This window comes from Neofelis nebulosa, chromosome 2 (assembly GCF_028018385.1).
Source record: "Neofelis nebulosa isolate mNeoNeb1 chromosome 2, mNeoNeb1.pri, whole genome shotgun sequence".
NCBI classification, from domain to species: domain Eukaryota; kingdom Metazoa; phylum Chordata; class Mammalia; order Carnivora; family Felidae; genus Neofelis; species Neofelis nebulosa.
Window position 1 is genome coordinate 63822133 of NC_080783.1, and position 19890 is coordinate 63842022.

Sequence of the window (19890 nt, forward strand, 5' to 3'; positions counted from 1 at the left end):
TATAGCACTAACATTTTTCTAAAGTGCATGATGGCATAAAAAAGTTCTTTAAAATGAAAGCCAATGTGATTATTCACATTTTAGTTTTTATGAATCACTGAATGTATATTCATTGTTGTTGATTGTCTGTGATGGATATTATTGATGTGGTTGCCACATCTTGAAACCTGGTTTCAAAGAAACTGTATAAATGGGTGATGGGTAAAGCCAGTACTGACACAGCTGAAGAGTGGCCTTTGCCTCTAAAGAAGAAGTCCAGTGCTATCCACAGAATGACTCACGTCTTTGAAAACTGGGATTGGACAACTGTCCTTAAGAAGTATTCCCTCATTATTCCCTCATGGTTTCAGACAGGCAACAGAACATCTTGATGAATAAGGAAGAGCAGGCTATAATGGAAAGGGCTAAAGGAGAAATAGAAGCTAACTTTTCAAAACTAGTACTTTTTCTAATAATTTGAATTTGTCTCCTCCCCACCCACAGCCACTCGCTTCCCCAATGGTGCATATTGCTCGGCTACTATGTTCGAATGTAAAAATCATGTTTGTATCAGGTCATCTTGGAAATGTGATGGTGATAATGACTGTGGAGATGGTTCTGACGAAGAACTTCACCTGTGCTGTAAGAGGCAGAGAAAGGGCGGGTATGGGAGTGGTGTTATCTGGCAAAATCTCAGAGTTTCTTATGTGGAGCATGTGATACCAGAGAGCAGTTGGACAATTTTTGAATACTGGATGCATGAGTGGCATCACTGTGATTGTACTTGGTCTTTTGCCTTATATCTGTGTTGGAAACATTCATCACTATTCATTTTTAGCCCAAGGATTTGACAAAAATGCCATGTCAGAATATTTCCTTCCCTTCAGAGAAATTTGATTAGGATGCATTATATTTTCACAGTGGCATCTCAACATTTTTCTTGCTACCTCTTTTCTTGTTAGGAACTGAGCATGTTTTGTTTTGCTTTAACTTAATGGATCTTGAAAAATATCTTAAGTATGTGTAACTTTCAAAGAAGTCCTTAGGAAGTTGCTCCCTCTGTAAGATCAAGTGCCCACAGCTACTAAAATTAAATCTTGGAGAGGCATAGACATAGCCACATGAAAAAGTAACCAACACTGTTTTATAGTGTTGCACCTGTCATTCACAGCAAAGTATTTCTGCAACAGTTCTATTAACAATAATTCCAGTGCCCCTGGGTGGCTCAGTCAGTTGACTATCTGACTTTTGATTTTGGCTCAGATCATGATCTCATGGTTTGTGGGATCAACCCCCCCCCCCCCACCCCCCCAATCAGGCTCTGTGCTGGCATTGCAGAGCCTGATTGGGATTCCCTCTCTTCCCCTCCCCTGCTTGCACTGGTCTCTCTCTCTCTCTCTCTCTCTCTCTCTCTCCTTCTCAAAAATAAATGAACTTGAAAAAATAAATATTAACAACACTTCGAAGAATCAGCTCTTGGATCTGACTCCCCTCCCTCCCCCCGCCCCCCGCCAACCAACCTTATTACAAGTTTCTCCTTCTGCTCCTGTGTGTGGTGCAAAAGCAGAAGGAAAATAAAACAGCCAAAGCCTTCCATGTAGAAGAAGAACACATATGTGTGTTGAGTTTACCCAATTCCAGGTAAATGCATGGAGGACCATGCCCCTGTACCAAACAAGTAAGGAACCTGGGTTCTGCCTTTGGGTTCCTCACAGGTGCACAAGCATCAGCAAGAAGTCTAATTCAACAAAATGAGACAGGGTTCAAATGTGAAATAGCAACTTTAATGTAAGAGAGGTGAGGGAATTCAGGAAGGAAAGTCTGTCATGGTGGGAAACTTCATGCTCTAGAGAGTCAATGACAACTGCAGTCAGAGGGACAAACAGTGGCCTCCTTGCTATTAGGGTAAGAGCTTGTGTAGGGTCCTGCCAGCCTCTCCAGCTTCATGGCTGTCATTGTCCCCCTCATTCCATGCTCCAGCTACAGAGATTTTGATTCAGGCCCAAACACCTGCCATGCTCTTTCCCCACTCAGAGCCTTCCCAAGTGAAGCCTCTTCTTATCCCTCCTCCCCTGGACCTGGATCAGGTCTCGCCAGTAGATGCTATCATAGCACATCTAGTTTCTGGCTCACAAGGACAAGCATTGTGGCTTTCTTTCTTTTTAAAATTTATTTATTCATCTGAGAGAGAGAGAGAGAGAGAATGAGCAACTGAGGGAGGGACAGAGAGAGAGGAGGAAGAAAGAATGCCAAGCAGGTTCCACACTGCCAGTGCAGAGCCCGATGAGGGGCTCAAACTCAAAAACTACCAGATCATGACCTGAGCTGAAATCAGAGTCAGAGACGCTTAACCGACTGAGCCACCCAGGCACCCCAGGACTGTGTCTTTCTTGTTTGGCATTGTATCTGGTTCCTAGATACAATGCGTGTACTAGATAGTCAAGATGTATTTGTCAGTTGGTTAATTGGATGAACAAATGAATGGATGAATGAAGCCAGACTGTTGCTGGCCGGGGAGCATTTTAGATACTGACCCGTTCTACTCTTAACGTGTACTTTTGTTTTGCCATCTTTCCTTTCTCAGTGGATGTTTCCTGTGATTCACCATACCGGTTCCGATGTGACAACAATCGCTGCATTTATAAGCACGAGCTGTGCAACCATGTGGATGATTGTGGAGATGGGAGTGATGAGAAAGAGGAGCAGTGTAAGCAAAAGTGAAAAAGAAGAAGGAAAGACGAAGGGCCCCAAATTATCTGCAGTTTGCAAAATGTACCTCTTGGATTTCAGTTCATTCTGTAGAGGCTCGAGTTGGACCTATGACAGTGGATCTCTGTTGACAGTTGTTTACAGACGTATAAACCTACATGTTACTCAGATGCATCCCTGCCCGCTTTTTCCTGTCTGATTTGAGCAAGTCCCTTAATTATTCAGTCTTCATTTAAATATTCAATAAGCTTCCCCCCCCCGCCCCTTTATTTTTCTCTTAAAATGAGAACAAACACTAATTGCTGGTTGGCACTTCACAAATTAATGGTTTATTTGTTTTAAAGAAATGAAGTTTGGCTACTTTTTAGCCTAGAGTTACTTCTTGCTAAGCTAGGCATGTGAACTTCTCAATGTCCAACTGAAAAGATCATGTTAAATAAGGCAGCCCTGGTGTTAACAGATCTTGTCTTACATGCATCTTTAAAATGAAAATTCATTTCTCAGAAGAGAAAAATAAGGGATTATTTTAAGATCGAAGTTTCAAACTGGCTGCATTTAATGTTTTAGATATTGAAAAAAATCTCTGCTTCCCCATTTTGAGAATGTTTTAAAATCTATTCATTGGATGGGAGAGTTAATTAATTTTTTGGATAATTTACTTAGGAAAAAGTCAGCGAGGAAAATGATTTCCCCAGACTCCAATTATATTTTTTCCTTAAAGGATACTATTTGGGAAAATTGACATAAATGGCTAATTTTTCTGTTTTCCATCCCTTGTATTGATGTGGCCTTGGAATTCTCCCTGCCAGCTCTCATCCTGGAGGGGACATTGGGGAGGACACTGACACTATTGCAGTCCTCCAGTTGTACCCATTTTATGTGTTTTTGGTTTTTTTTTTGCCTTTTGGCAGAGGCTAACCTATGGTTATAACATTGTTGCTATGTTTATTTGAGGTAGAGAACAAAAGAATGAAAACCCAGAAATAAAACACTTAAAAATTTTTGGGCAAGTTTCCCCCTACCCCCCTTCCCTTTCCATTTCCCTTACTGTTAATGCCATTTTTTTTTTTAAATGGATCAAGACAATTATAGCACATGGGAAAATCTGAAAGTGGATAAAAGGGGCTGTAAACTTAACTCTTCCCAAAGAGTAAATTGTTAGTTAAAGGAATCATGGCTTGCCATCACAACAGATAAACTGCAAATTTCAATAGCTGAAGATTGCAGAGGTTGATTTAAAGTTCAATGAAGGTCAGGCAGTTCTCTGTCCTGTAATTATGCCACCTGGAACACATAGTCTTCGAGGTTGCTGAGGCAGGAGAAGAGAGAAATGGAAGAGGTACACAGGTTCTTAATCTTCTGGGCCTGGAAATGATAGATGTTGCTTGTGCTTGAGGTCATTTGGTTGGAACTGGTCACATGGCCCCAATATGACTGCAAGGGGGACTGGGAAGCCCAGGGAAGTGCATGGATATTTACTGAATACCAATGATTTCCACCACAGTTTACCCTTATGTCAGTAACAATCCGTTTACACATTTCTTCCCATGCATAGAACTCCCTCACCCTCACTCCAAGGGTTGTGACTCATAGTCCCATTCAGTAACTGAAATCTAGGAGCCCTGTACATAGTCCCATTCAGTAACTGAAATCTAGGAGCCCTGGACGGGTAGGCTGTAGCCCTGCTGTCAATTCCAGATTCGGTTCCCCTTGGTCCATAAATAAGTTTTATTTGTGTCCCCCTTGCCCCCAACAGATAGTGGTGGATCAGGGGGAAGCATAATAGAAATAAAGATTCCCACTGGGCAAGAAAGAATTAGAGATCTACTGCCTTCACCACTCTATAGCAATTCTGAAACACCAGGTGACACTAGGTGACACATGTTGGCGCATGGCAGTCCTTATTTATGTCTGTTGCTCTGGTGGAGTTATTAACAGTACCCTTTTACTCTCAACTGTATGGTTACCCTATGTAGACTTTGTGAAGGCCACTACAGTGGGGAGTGGAGGAAATTCACTGACGAGGCCATGGCTCTGCTCTAAGAGGAGCGCTGGGTCTATTGTCCCTCATTGTCTCCACCCCTTGGGAGTATTTCCTTGTCTTTTTCCCTCTTCGTTGAAGAGGGAACAAGAGAATAAGCCCTTTTTAGGAGCTGCACAGCTTTCAGCCACTCCCTGCTTGTAGGTTTGGAGGCCCATGGGTTTTAGAGTCCCCATCAGAGTATTTTGGTTTGCTTGGTCATATATTTCCTGGAAATTGACAGGCTTTTCATCTGTTTGATTCCAGTCACTTCTAAAAGTGAAGAACCTCACTTTTGAGACATAGTTTTTGAATCTGCTTTCTTTTTTTGCTTTGTTTCCCCCATGTACCTTTGTCTCAAATGATCATCAGTTATCTTCAGGCCATCTAGAGAAACAGATGGGCTGTCATTTCATCCAAGTCAGGTTTTCCTGGGTCTTTCTGTCTCAATGACTTCTAAACAGCAGAATCTCACTGTTTGGGATCTAAATGCAGTCAGTTCTTCCCATGCATCTAGACTTTATTTTATTTCATTTCTGCTTATAAATCATCTGGTTCTTCCCTGAGCTTTTCTCTGTCTTAATACTATCTGGCCCAACTGGTAATGACAAGGAATGCACACTACTAACATTCTGTTTTCTAACCTCTTTCCATAGATTGACATGCTCATCGAGCAGTTGGTCTGCCTTCTGATTTTTCCCAAGTCACACTTTTACCAGATGTTTTGCCATTGCATAATATGGGTCTCCATCTTTCCTGCCTCCAATATCACTTTCCTCATTGCTTGCCTCCTGTTTATAATGGAAGCGCTTTATATATATACGATTGAAGGTAATTAATACTAGCTGCTGCACCCAACAAATTTCAAACTCTCAGCAGTGAACCTAATGAAGACTTACTTCTCACCCAGGTAAAGGCCTGTGTAGGTTGCCCAACCCTCCTCCATCTTGTAACTAGGCCACCTAAAACACATGGCTTCCCAGGTTGTCAAAGCAGAGAGGCACGTGGGCTTTATTTGTTTCAGTCTAGCAGTGACATATCTCGCTTCCTACTCATAGCCCATTGACCAGAACGAGTCACATGGTCCCAACATAACTGCAGGGGGGACTGGGAAAGGTAGGGGAAGCACAGGCTTATTTGTGAACAATAACCATCTTTGCCACAGAGGGAAGCATCTTGTTGCACAGAAGAGAAAGTTTTGACTTTGACTTTAACTTTTGTTCTTGAATTACAGGTGTAGCTTCGACCTCTAGACCTTGTAGAGAAGATGAATTTAAGTGCAGCAACGGACATTGCATTTCACAACATCTTGTATGCGATGATGTCGATGACTGTGGTGACCATTTTGATGAAACAGGTTGCAGTAAGTAAATATTTATTTCTAGAGTTCATTGGAGTAACTCAGGTTTACCTAGTGAAAGCATGCAAGAACATAAAGTAGATGATAACCACATAGTTCTTTTTAATTTAATTTGTGCTCTGAACTGCAGTCATAGCTACCTGTTACTGAGCCTTCACTCTACCAGACGTTGGTACCAGACATTTACTCTGTACCAGACATTGTGCCAAACAGTACATGGATTATCTTATTTCACCCTTGTAACAATCCTATGAGCTAGGTATTATTCTCTTCCTCAATTTTTTTTTTTTTATTTTTAATGAGGAAACTGGGTTACAGGTTTAAAAAAACTGGCCATGCCTTTTTGCTGTTAAGAGGTTGAGCAGGAATTTCAATTCTGATCTACCTAACTGCAGAGCACATCCTTCTCCCGTCAACTAGGTGCCTCTCAGCACCTGAAAGCTGTTTTTCGTTTATGAGTCTGCATACTTTTGGACCATAAGCTAGATGCAGTATCCTTTGGCACTTAGGGGAAAAGCTTCTAAGGGGAGTTGATAAAGATGGGGATGTCACAGGGAGCCTTGGAAGGAACATTTATTTTTATTGTTAAAGTTGAGGGAGGATTTGTGTAGGAAAAGAATGATGAACACAACCAATGGGTGGTTCTAGTTCAATATTGTGATGGAAATGTTGGGATGACATGTTAATAATTTACACTTTTTTAGTCCTTTAGAGCTCTTATGAAATTCTTGCACATACATTATCTAATTTGTCACTCAAGTCAACCCCATTGGGTTGCTATTACTATGTCTGTCTATATAATCTCAGAGAGCTTTATTAGGACGTTGCTTGAGGTCATGCAGAGTGGCAGAGGCAGGATTCGAATAGTCCTGTGAGTCCCAACAAGACCTCTAGTTTGCTCTGCCACTAGCTGTGCCCTTTTGATCATCAACCGACCTCTCCAGGCCTCCGTTTCTTCCTAGGAAAGAAAGTTCTTCAAACTCTAGGAGCCCATGACTTAATCATCCTAGTTAGTTCCACAAGATTTCAACTTCTTGGGCTTTAAATGCTCTTTCCTGAGGCATCCCAAGGATTTCCTTGCAAATTTTCTCCTGTGTGAGTTACAAAGGAGGGTAAATAACTGGTCATAATGAGTTGATTTGCCTTTTATTTTACCCACTTCCTAGTGGGGCTTGGAGTTTTTGACATAACAATGTGACTTGATGAAATATTTTAAAAAGTATGAACATGACAGGATTTGCAAAACTAGGTGTTAGATTTGAGTCTAGATTTGGTGCCACAACTGACATGTGAACTGTCCCAGGAGTTTGGAGAATTTCCAAGTTGGGCATGGGTCAAACATTAGTTCCTCTTTTAGTTGCCATGTAAAAGGCTCACAATAGACCACAGTACTTTTAATTCAAAAGACATTTGATTAAAAGCAGCCTTTATTGAAAGGGAGTAAGTAGCATAAACATTAATTTAGGTTTGGAAGCAGCATTTTTTTTTTTTTAGGTATTAAGTGGATATGTCATAACGAATTCAGTCTTCTGTGGGTCAATAATTTAAGACATAGAATTCTTATTTAAAATATCAGTTCTCAGGTGCTACTAATCTACTCGCCTTTCTTTTCTTTTCCCTTTCTCCCCTTCTTTCTCCTTCTCTTTTTAATTTTACACTTGATCTTAGCCAAAAGGCCAAGAAGCAATCCTTTTAATTTTAAACAGGATCCCTGAGGTGTTCAGGGCATATATTTGCTTTTTAAAAAATATTTTAAAATCAAGAGAGAAAGACATTAGTATTTTTCTAGCATCATTGAAGTATAAAGAAAATAATTAGCCCCATAAAGGTAGATTGACTTGCTATTTCTCTGCTTAGTGTTCTTATTCCTTCATAAAATAGAAAATAGAGTGCCTATATTATAAATACAGTGTCATGTTTGGTTTTGGATAGATCTGTTGTTTGTGGAGTAAGATGGTGATTCTTTTCAGATGAAAGAAGTTATAAGTTCCTCATATTTGAGGAAGAATCTTATAATGTTACATGGTTTCTGCTCTTGTTTGAAGGACTATTGCTTCATAAGAGTATAACTCACTCAAGGAGGCAATTGGTCTAGAAATGTTTACTTCACGGGACCTTTAGTCACAGAAGATTACAGAGTCTAATTATACACATGAGACCCAGAGAGGTTATGTGTGTAGCTTAGGGCTGTCCAAATTAATAAAAACAGGTCACACTTATTAACATTGTAGTGGTGACATCACTACCAACCTTATAGAAATTTAAAAGAAATTTAAAAGGGAATACTATGAGGAACTTGATGTCAGCAAATTAGACTACTTAGGTGAAATGGCCAAATTCTTAGAAAGACAAAACAATGACATGACTCTAGAAAAAATAAAAAATCAGAATAGACTTATTTAGCAATGTGTAGTTCTTGAGAGCTAGACAAGACCTTTATTATAAGGTGTTCATGTATATAGCTTTGAAGTATGAACTTCAATGGCAACATTCCATTGAATACCATGGTACTTTATTTTGTGATTATTTTTCTTTTTTGAACTCAATGCTTTTAGTCATTTCAAACCTCATATGCTTAAATAGTCATTGTACCCTAAGGAACCCTCATTACCTGCTATAGGAGGCAGATAGATACAAATCTATTTTGCTTTAAAAGGACTGAGCCAGGAGATACCACAGTCTCTTTGGCTAAAATATTCAGAAGCCTGTGACCAAGAGAATTTCATTTGAGAGGCAGACAAAGATTGAATCCTTTATGGAGATAACCACCGCCCTTCCCACCCCTGGTTCCCCCATTGTCTCTCACTAGGTATGTTCATCTTTGTCAGCTTCCCTGTAAGACCTGGGTTTGAGGGTTAGATGGAGACTCAGGATAAAAGATGCAAAGTTACAATAATACACAAATGAAAGCCAGATGGCTTTGACAGATATTGGCAGAGACAAGAATTCAGGGCAATGAGGAACAATGAACTGTGAGGATGGAGTATGAGTTATTAAAAGTCTTCCCTGGAGTATCTGGACCCCAGAACAGTAGGGATAGCAAGAGTCATTCATACGAGCCCTATAAAAATGAACTATTGTTGAATTTTTTTTTGTATTATGAAAGCTATAAAACCAAGAAAATAAATATTAACCATCAAAAGTAAACATCACTTGAATCCTATAACTAAAAGACAACTAATCTTTTTTTTCAACGTTTTGTTTTGTTTTTTTTTTTTAATTTTTGGGACAGAGAGAGACATAGCATGAATGGGGGAGGGGCAGAGAGAGAGAGGGAGACACAGAATCGGAAACAGGCTCCAGGCTCCGAGCCATCAGCCCAGAGCCTGACGTGGGGCTCAAACTCACGGACCGCGAGATCGTGACCTGGCTGAAGTCGGACGCTTAACCGACTGCGCCACCCAGGCGCCCCTAAAAGACAACTAATCTTAAAGTTTGGTGTACTTCTGTTGTCTTTTTTTGCACATGTATGTGTAAAAATTATTAATATTAAAAAAAAAATAAAGATACATAGTCTTTATGTAGTGTTACAATCTTTCCCTCCATTTTTGTTATAGATATTTCCCATGTCAAAGTATCATTTGAAATCATGAATTTGAGTGATTGCCTAACAATCCATCATGTAGATAATCATAACTCATTGATTCTAAGATGCATGTTTATTTTCACATTTTAACATCTCTGAAACAAGGATCATTCTTCAGTTGATAACATGCCATAGTGTAAGTCCCAGAGTTTTTCTTTTTTAGTATTACATAAAGTAGTGCACCAGTGGTGGCTTACTCAGATTTGATAAAATGCAGTGTACCATAATTGTTCAAGTTTTCAAAATTTTATTATCAATAATTTATAATCCTTAAATAAATCATAGTGCACATTTTTATTTCTTTTTGAAGGAAAATGTACTAACATGGAAAACTGGATAATAGGGTCTGAATATTTTTAAAGTCCTGGGTTCATATATGTTGTTGCAAAATTCCTTTTAATGCAGGCCACTCTATGGTTCTTATAGCAGTGGTATGACTTATAACTGGCCAACACTTGATATATATGTGTATACATATCTCAGTTGGTCTTCTTATAACTTTATAATTTCCTCCTATTTGTTATGTTGCTCTAACCTGTATCAGTGTCCTTTATTACACATATAATAGGATATATATTACATATATCATTTTATATATCTTAATCCTAATATATATATCAGATATTACATATCTAAATATATATAATAGCAGAACAGATGGTTACAGTTGTAAAGAGCCTCTGACTTCATAGTTCTGGACTCTGGAATTGGATGCCCTGAGGGTAAGCCTGGCAGTGATGAGTAAAATGGAAAAATTGCCTCAAGAATCTAACATTATATACATTTGTATAAGTGGCATTCAGGGTGTTACCAGATATTTGAATACAGGGGTCCTCAATCCTTTACAACGACTTATGGAAAGGGGTTATCTTGAGATGTCCTATAATAGGCTATAGATAAGTCTTTATACCTTTCATTTGTAACACTAAGATTATTTTTCCAGATACAGGAAAAGAAAGATCATGTGCGGAGAATCTATGCGAACAAAATTGTACGCAGTTAAGTGAAGGAGGCTTTATCTGCTCCTGTAGACCTGGGTTCAAAGCCAGTATTTTGGACAGGAACTCCTGTGATGGTAGAGTATATTTCCTACAATTCCTACTTTTTAGGTTTTCCACTCATTCCCTTTTATTAAACCCCTGTTGAATTCCCTTAATGGGGCCAAACTCTTGGTTCTTGCTCATGAAAATACTTAAGTGCACCAGTAATTTTACTGTTAGAGGGTGACGATCAGTTCTGAGAGTATAAACTGTACATTCATGATGTACGTAACCAATGATGATGTTAAGATTTTGCTCACTAATTTCTTGGGACATGAAAAAACAACACTCAGGAATGCTGATTACTTTTTTCCCATGCTATCTTGCCAATCCCTAGCAGATGGCTAGGCAGATAGCTCATCCTTAGTAATGTCTGCTGAACCGGTAAGACTTCAGTAATGCTGACTGCTTATTGTATCAGTGTGAGAGACCCGTTTTTTTTTTTAAATAAACACAAATTTTATTTTCTTCATCAAAGTCCAACAACATATATTTGTTATACACTTTCTTATGCCAAACATAAGTGAGTTCTGAGGTATGGGGTTAGAAGCTAGCTTATCAAGATGGTAAGGACTGAGTATGATTGTAAGTGTCTTTTCTTATTTTAATTTTCTGTTTCTAACTCATGATGTATCATACTCAGATGATTGGGACAGTTCTTTTGGAAGCTGAGGCTTAAGAACTCAATCAAAAAAAAAAAAAAAATCAAATGAATGAGTCCCTTTCCTGAAGCTAGTGAGGGCAAGGGAACTGGAATTGAACAACACCAACACACAGCGGCTTTCCAAAAGTGAAAATTTTATTCTGCTATTGTAGAGCTGCACTGTTGCAGTTGAACCCCATCTTCATTGCTTCCCAGCTTTGGGACTTTGGGTTTAGGAATAGTCCATATTGCAGAGTCGCTCTGGAGGACTAAATGAGGGAAAAACAGCAGAGGCATGTGAAACCACATCTGACTCTTAGTAAGTGTTCCACAAATGATGGTGTCATGGCTTATTTTTGTCTGCAGCTTTCTCAGTCCGCATTGTTTATGAGTATGGATTTAAACAGAAGCAGGGTCTCTAAGGAATGGTTGGGAGCAGATGGTGCATATTTGCTTTTATTGTATCTACAGACATCAACGAATGTGAGCAATTTGGGGTTTGTCCCCAGCACTGCCAAAATACCAAAGGAAGTTATGAGTGTTCCTGTGCCGAAGGCTTCAGGTCTGTGAGTGACCGCTATGGAAAACGATGCGCAGCTGATGGTATGCTGGGTTCTGCTGGGATTGATCAATCGACTTTTAGAGAAATAAACGATGATGAGTACAACATACCAGAAAATAAGCTTTAGGCTCTCAGTCTTATTTTTAATTCACCAGCTACTTCTCTTCCAACACCCATCCACTCTCTTCTCTCTCCTCTCCTGCCAGATTAAGACAGTAACTGCAATCCCACAACAAATACGTAGGAATTAAAATGAGAGTCAGGTATTGTTTATTATTCTGGGCTTAGCATCTTGTCCACCTTGATAAAAACTTCAAAAAGTGGACAAGATGTCACCTTCCAGAATATTTACACAAGAAAAGCTTGCTTATAGGGTGGTGGTCAACGGAAGGAAATTAATGAAACCCTCCAGCTCCCACTCTAAGACTAAGGTGTGGGAACCCTGTAATTCATGAAAAATAGTCTCATTCAGTTGGGGCAAGTCAAGGACATTCTGTTGGTAATTTCTTTTTTTACTGTTCATGGACTGCTGATCATAGACAGAAAGAGTCTGGCTCATTTATAATTTCAACCATTTGTTCTACATTTTAGGTTAATGCGAGTATCTGAGAGGCCTGATAGAAAGCAGTAATAAGTACTAGATAGAAATGACAAAAGAGAAAGACTGTGTGGCAGAAGTATTATATAGTCCAAATTTCCAGAGTTCTGACCAAAATCAGCATATCCCCGTCGAAGGGTATAGGTCTTCACAAGTCTTACAGATTTGAATTTGAAGTTTGTACTGGAGTTTAAAGAACTTGAAAAGGAAATCACATTTTTAAGATTTAAGAGTAAAATGGCTGTTCAATTTCTTTATACAAATTGGGCTTTTATTTTTTTTTTCTAAATTTTTTTTCAACGTTTTTTATTTATTTTTGGGACAGAGAGAGACAGAGCATGAACGGGGGAGGGGCAGAGAGAGAGGGAGACACAGAATCGGAAACAGGCTCCAGGCTCCGAGCCATCAGCCCAGAGCCTGACGCGGGGCTCGAACTCACGGACCGCGAGATCGTGACCTGGCTGAAGTCGGACGCTTAACCGACTGCGCCACCCAGGCGCCCAAATTGGGCTTTTAAAGCATACATTTGATTAGCATACTTAAATATTTTACTCCCAAACCTTCCTGACATTGAGTGAAAACTAGAGTAAAGGCATTTGAGCAGTTGGTCTGGTAATTAGGCAGCAAATTAAAAAAATGTTCAAGTCGTTTAACTAAGGAGACGACTGAAATAAATTCTCGTAGTCACATAAAGCACAATGTCAAGACAGAGGAAATATATAAAGTGAACTTTCAAAAGTTACTTAAATGAGATTTGATTGATATTATTGCAAGTAAATTAAATTTTAAAATTCAAACAGTGCACTTCGAGATGAGTAACCATTGAAATAGCTGCTTTGGGTAAGAACAAGGATGAGCTGTTTTTGTCATTAGCTGGAAGATAAATTGAATTGTGGAGCTGATTACCTGCTAAAACAATCATAAATTCTGTCAGTAAAGAGTAAGGAATGAGGACTTCCTGGTAAACTTTTAGTAACACTATACATATTGTATTTCTTCTGTGAGATTGTCTACAGTCTTGTGTTTTATTGCCAGTGAATAAAGAAAAAAAAAATCAGTGGAAAAGAGGACACAGTCTAGGGGTCTCAGCCTTGCCCTGTTCTAAACCATCACCCACCGTGGGTAGGAATAAAGAACTGATAACATCCCTAGCAGAAATATTAGCTTTCCACCTGAAAGTGGAGGCAAGAATGTCCACTGTTACAGATCTGGCAACCCAGTTGGGTAGTTAGCTCTACTGATTAGCAGAGATAGTCAGATTTCTATAAAAACTTATTTTTTTTTTCAACGTTTTTTTTTTTTTTTTTTTTTTTATTTTACTTTTTGGGACAGAGAGAGACAGAACATGAACGGGGGGAGGGGCAGAGAGAGAGGGAGACACAGAATCGGAAACAGGCTCCAGGCTCCGAGCCATCAGCCCAGAGCCCGACGCGGGGCTCGAACTCACGGACCGCGAGATCGTGACCTGGCTGAAGTCGGACGCTTAACCGACTGCGCCACCCAGGCGCCCCTAAAACTTATTTTTTTTTTTAAAGGTGGGAGGATACTTGCTATTTTAAATCTACTTTATACAAAAAAGAATTCAGATAGAATTCAAACAGATAAAGAGGCCCTTGTCTTATTTACAGGTAATCCTCCTTTGTTGCTACTGCCTGAAAATGTGAGAATTCGAAAGTATAATCTCTCATCTGAGAAGTTCTCAGATTATCTTGAAGGCGAGGAACGTATTCAGGCTATTGATTATGACTGGGATCCTGAGGGCATAGGTCTCAGTGAGTATGAACTTTCACATCTGTCATTGATATTAATTGAATTATAAGGTGTTGAACTTTGGGGAATTTATTTTTCAATGAGTGAATTTTGTTGCATGAGTGGAAGAGGGAGCTCCTCCTGTCCAGCGTGTTCTGGACGCCTTAGCATGACGGTGGGTCCCAGCCAAACTTTGTCAACTTCTAACCAAACCTTCTCCCATCTCTGGGGATTATCCTTTCAGGACCACCTCATATCTCTTTGTCTTTGCTCAGGTAGGGACTGTTCTTCCCCATCACTGTACCTTTCAAAATTTCTACTCAAACTCAACGTTTCTACTCAGTTCAAATGTCACCTCCTCTGACATCTTCTATAATTCTTCCTGGGCACAGTTCCATAAGTACTCACTCATGAGCCCGTAGTGTTTTATATATGCTTTTACTAAACCACCTTAAATAATTGTAACAATTCTCTGATTCTCCATTTCTTACCTGTAAAATAAGAACAGTATTCTTGTCTGCCTGACTATGAGATAACATGTGAAAATGCTTTGCATACTATCAATAACAATGCAATGTAAGATTTCTTATGGTAGTGTTTTCACACTTACACAATAAAATAAAATTTTTAAGCATGGAAAATACCTAGGAAGCCATAGTCTTCCTTTGATTTTTAAATGCCTGCCATCCACTATCCTGTAGTCTATATGCTAAATAGGATTTCTCGTCTACATAGCTCCTTTACTGCCAGTTATTGAATAGTCTGCCCCTAGTTTATCCATACATTTTTTTTTGAAACTAGAACTTGATCCTAATGAGAGAAAATAGGCTCTTGACTGAAATATATTTTAATAAGTTACCTTGAAATAGAGACAGCTAAGTCAGTATCAATAAGCTATCAGTTGAAGTATTTGTAGCTAGTAGCTCAAGTATAATGTGTTGAATTTGATCAGATATATGTAATTGAATTACTAGTCTTATAGGAACAATAAGGAAGTAGAGATGTCAAGGAAGGAACAGTAGTCCACCCGATTAGACCCCAGTTCCTCCCTTACCTGATGTTCTTAACATGAAACTCACCTGTTTGTCTTGCCTTGCAGGTGTCATATATTACACTGTGCTAGGCCACGGTTCTGAATTTGGTGCTATTAAACGTGCCTACATCCCCAACTTTGAATCCGGTACTAATAATCTTGTGTCAAAGGTTAACCTGAACCTGAAATACATAATGCAGCCAGACGGATTAGCAGTGGACTGGGTTGGAAGGTAAATTTAGCCACGTTCCCCTCTTGTCAATTCTATTTTCCTGGCTAGATCTCCCTCCTGCTTGTCACACCACGTGAGTTAAGCTGACCCAGATATGGGTGCACTCAGCGCTGGTGCAGCTGGCTGATGCCTGGGCTTTCTCTAGCCCCAGCAACCACCTCTGCTTACCCCAAGGTGTCCTATAGACAGTATCATTTCCTATAGTCTATGTATGCCATGAAAAAGTTTGGGAAAGCACTGAAGTCAAGACTTTGTATTATATCTAGGAGAGCTTTCTTGCTGACAGAATTTTGGATTCCAAAATTAACTTCCAGTATGGCAGCACTATCCATTTTAGAAGAAATGGAACAGTCTCACAATTCTACCAGCAAGGCAGTTGAGATGAGACATTTTTCTCTGGTAATTATTTTGAGGAGGAACAACCCACATCTTGTGTTTTGAGCAGACTGTATTGTCTGAACAGATTGGAAATTTGACTTTCCTGTGTAGTCTTCGGGTTGAGTTAATAGCAGTGTCAGCTTTGTTCTGCTCTTTTAGGTCTCCTGGAGCCCCAGGGACTAGAACCAGAGCTTTTGTATGATCTCTAAATAAGAGCCTTAAGTAGGTTTATCATCAGGCAGATTCATGACATGCAAACTGATGTGGAAAAGTTCATAAGCTCCTTTTTTGAGGAGGAGCCTTGCATTGGAGTGGCATTTATGGGAAAGTGATTATGTTGGAATCAGAGCTCACACATTCATAGACTCCCCCATGGCCTTGGAAAGGAATGAATAATGAAAAAAATGTTTGAGAGGGGAGTCTCAGGGGCTTGTTGCCGACCTCTGGGAGAATGAGAGTCATTTGCAGCATAAATTAGTTTTCACCTTTTAACAAACCTGTCTAATGCTCCTGGAACACTTGAACATCTCTGAAGAAGTTAATTAGGTCCCTGCTGTGCCCACAGGCTATCAGGATAGTCATTTCAGCATTTTTTGTCAGGAAACAAGGCCTCAGAGAGTCAGTAACTTGAAACTATATAGACTGTAGCACTTCCTTCTGAAAACCAAACAGGCAGTAGCAAATCTGTCTTCATGTGTGAAGTTTTGCTTCTTTCTCAGCCTTAATGAAAGAGCGAGTGAAGAAGCTGACAAAGTCTTTCTGCTTGTAAGAGACTGAGACCTGCAGCTCTAATAGTGAAAATAGGGCAGGGTGGCCTTGCTGAGTTCATTATTTTGGAAAGGCTATTTCCGCTCATTGGAGCTGATGCCAGATTCCTATTAATTCCACTGGGGCTCTTGGTTGAATCGAAACAGATTCACAGGGCAGTTGCAGTTAAAGGACCAGCTTAACAATGCCTGGTGACTTCCACCTGGAAAGTACATGTCTCGTAGTAATGCCAGATGTGATGTCCACCATCATCACTGATCCTGGCTGATCAGGAAGGAGTCCCCTCTATCCCTTACTCTTCCACTTGTAACTTTCCAAAGATGCTCCCTTGGCTGAAGAGATTGGGGGCATTCCTGATGGAGGGAGACTCTGCTCTCATCATGAGTATCTAAGTGGTTGTCTTGTTGGCCCCAGCTTCCAAACTGAATGCTTTCATCTTCAAACCTCTTCCCTCGAAATGACCAGTCTAGATTTTTTGGATTTTTAACTTTGTCCCTTTAAATTCAGGCATATTTACTGGTCAGATGCCAAGAGTAAACGGATCCAGGTGGCTAAACTTGATGGGAGGTACACAAAGTGGCTGATTTCCACCCAACTGGATCAACCAGCTGCAGTGGTTGTGAATCCCAAACTAGGGTAAGTACTTGTAGGAGTCCTTTTTTTTTTTTTAAGTTTATTTATTTTATTATGAGAGAGACAGAGAATGCCAGCAGGAGAGGGACAGAGGACAAAGAGAGGGGGAGAATCCCAAGCAGGTTGCACGCTATCAGTGCAGAGCCCAATACACTGTGAGATCATGACCTGCCTGAGCCCAAATCAAGAGTTGGACACTTAACCAAGTGTCCAACTTAAACAAGTTGGACACTTAACTGAGCCACCCAGGCACCCCAGTACTTGAAGGAGTCTTTCATTTTCTAGATATTTGCCACTGGATTTTCAAGAAATTATATCTTTAATTATTTTTTCCTAATTGTACTGAAATTGACTTTGAACTTTTTGCATTGACATCTATGACTAATTTCAGATGCCCTAAAGATCTTTAGGACCATCCAAGCTTCAGACTGATACTGTGTAAGGGGAAGGCCTCTGGCCACAATGTTTTCCATAGCCCAGTTGTCCAAAATCCACACATTTCTCAATAGAATTTAAGGATTGGTTTATACCTGGTGATTGGTTTAGACTAGAGGCTGCAAAGTGGTAGCTGAATATGGCTCACAGATATATTTTACTTGAACTAAACAGAGCTTTAAGGTTTTTTAAATTTAATTGCTAACACACACACACACACACACACACACACACACAAATTTTATGCTGTATGTTTGGCTTGAAAAACCAGAACAACTGGTAACACCAGTTAGGTATCCCTTCCTTGATGCAGTATTGCCTGGAACTTGTAGACAGGGCTTTGCTCTCACCATCGCTTGATGTTCATGACTGCTGTGCTCCAGTCATTTTTTTTGCCTGCCTGGTCTTTTCCAGGTATTTGAGGTGGTGCAATCCCTGGTCTCCATTTTAAAATAGGAATTCTTGTTTTGTTCTCTGATACATGTCGAACACAGGACAGTGCTGCTCACACATAGGCATTCAATAAATACTTTATGAAGAATGAACAGCTTTGTCATTATACATTTTAAATTGTCTGAATGTATATACTTGGACAGGGCTGGGCAATCTCTATTGAGGAAGTTTTCAGGAAGGACTACAGATGCACTGGCCCCTCCTTTTCTCTCCCTTTCTTCTAAAGTAAAGTATAAAAATAGCATCACTTAGCACCCAGATCTCAATGAAAAATAGTTGATTTCCTTTTTGGAAGTTCATGCTCTGTTTCAGTGTAGAAGCCTCGCTAGAGGAAACTTTCCATTACAGGCTTATGTACTGGACTGACTGGGGCAGAGAACCTAAAATCGAGTCTGCTTGGATGGATGGACAACATCGGAACATCCTGGTGCAGGAGGACCTTGGTTGGCCAACAGGCCTCACTATTGATTATCTGAACAATGACCGGATCTACTGGAGTGACTTCAAGGAGAACAATATTGAAAGTATAAAACATGATGGGACTGATAGAAGAATCGTTGCAAATGCAGGTTAGAAATGAGTTACAATTTACCATGTTAAATAATAAATATATTTCCATTCTCTGCCCATTTTCTCCAGAAGGAATCTGAATCTTAGGAACCGATTGATATATTTTCTTAGATACTGCTCCCCTCAGCTTCCAGCTGCTGATTTAAATGCAAATGAATCCATTAGTAGTAATTAAGGTTTTGTTTTGTTTTTATCCTTTTAACATAATTTTTAAAAGACACTCTTAGCAACAGATATTGAAATAACCAAGTTTCCTATTAGGTTGCCCTGATAGGGGCAACAGTCATGTGTACCAATGGAAATCCATGTCTAACCATTTCTAGACCTATTTGTTTTTATTATGCTCAATTGTTTATTATGTACAACTGGAAACATCTAGAAGGAGAGAAACATTTTATTTTCTAATCCAGATTTCTGCAGAACTGCAACGATCCAGTATCTACCAGCTTTTCCTGATAAGTGGTATCTTATGTTCAAAGAAAAAAAAAAAAGGATCTCTGCCATCCAAATTATTGTCCAAAGAGAAAATCAAATCAGCAACTTGAAAGCGAGCAAGTACTCTATAATTGGCATGAACCAGTAGACATTAATCTAGTTTAATGTCTGTCATCTTGATCTCCGAAAGTAGCACACTTTTGTGGTCACATGTACAGAAAGTCTGCCTGAATGTTCCTGGATTTTCAAGGCATTGAATTAGGGAATAACTCAAGCATAACGACATCTGACATAAAAGAGGGGTAGGGAATTTTCTATTCAATTATCTTGCTTTGTTTTGGTTTTTCCTCTGTGCGTAAGCAGCAATGAACCCATATAACCTGGACATCTTTGAAGGCCAGTTTTACTGGATATCTAAGAATAAGGGAGAAGTATGGAAGCAAGATAAATTTGGGCAAGACGAGAAGGAGAAAATGCTGATGGTGAACCCATGGCTCACTCAAGTTCGAATCTTCCATCAACATAGATACGATCGGTCAGGTAACATCCCTTGGAGTAAGATGTTCCTCATTATCTAGAAATCTTATTTCAAATTAATGGCTATATTGTTGGAAAATGGTAGTGGATTATAATAGTCTGATCTCTTGGTGCATGAAAGGTGTGTGTGTGTGTGTGTGTGTGTGTGTGTGTGTGTTTTAACCATTTCG

At 39.6% G+C, this 19890-nt stretch overlaps 1 protein-coding gene across 3 annotated transcripts in view; it reads left to right on the plus strand.

Moving 5' to 3' along the window:
* Window positions 1–19890, plus strand: part of LRP2 (LDL receptor related protein 2) — a 199159-nt gene that overhangs the window by 164095 nt on the left and 15174 nt on the right. For all 3 annotated transcript variants that reach the window (XM_058714866.1, XM_058714867.1, XM_058714868.1), the window contains 10 exons: window positions 484–621; window positions 2564–2686; window positions 5943–6071; window positions 10598–10729; window positions 11809–11940; window positions 14126–14269; window positions 15346–15511; window positions 17165–17293; window positions 18527–18747; window positions 19547–19723. In XM_058714866.1, the coding sequence (XP_058570849.1) occupies window positions 484–621; window positions 2564–2686; window positions 5943–6071; window positions 10598–10729; window positions 11809–11940; window positions 14126–14269; window positions 15346–15511; window positions 17165–17293; window positions 18527–18747; window positions 19547–19723 (1491 nt within the window). The remainder of the gene's footprint in view (window positions 1–483; window positions 622–2563; window positions 2687–5942; window positions 6072–10597; window positions 10730–11808; window positions 11941–14125; window positions 14270–15345; window positions 15512–17164; window positions 17294–18526; window positions 18748–19546; window positions 19724–19890) is intronic.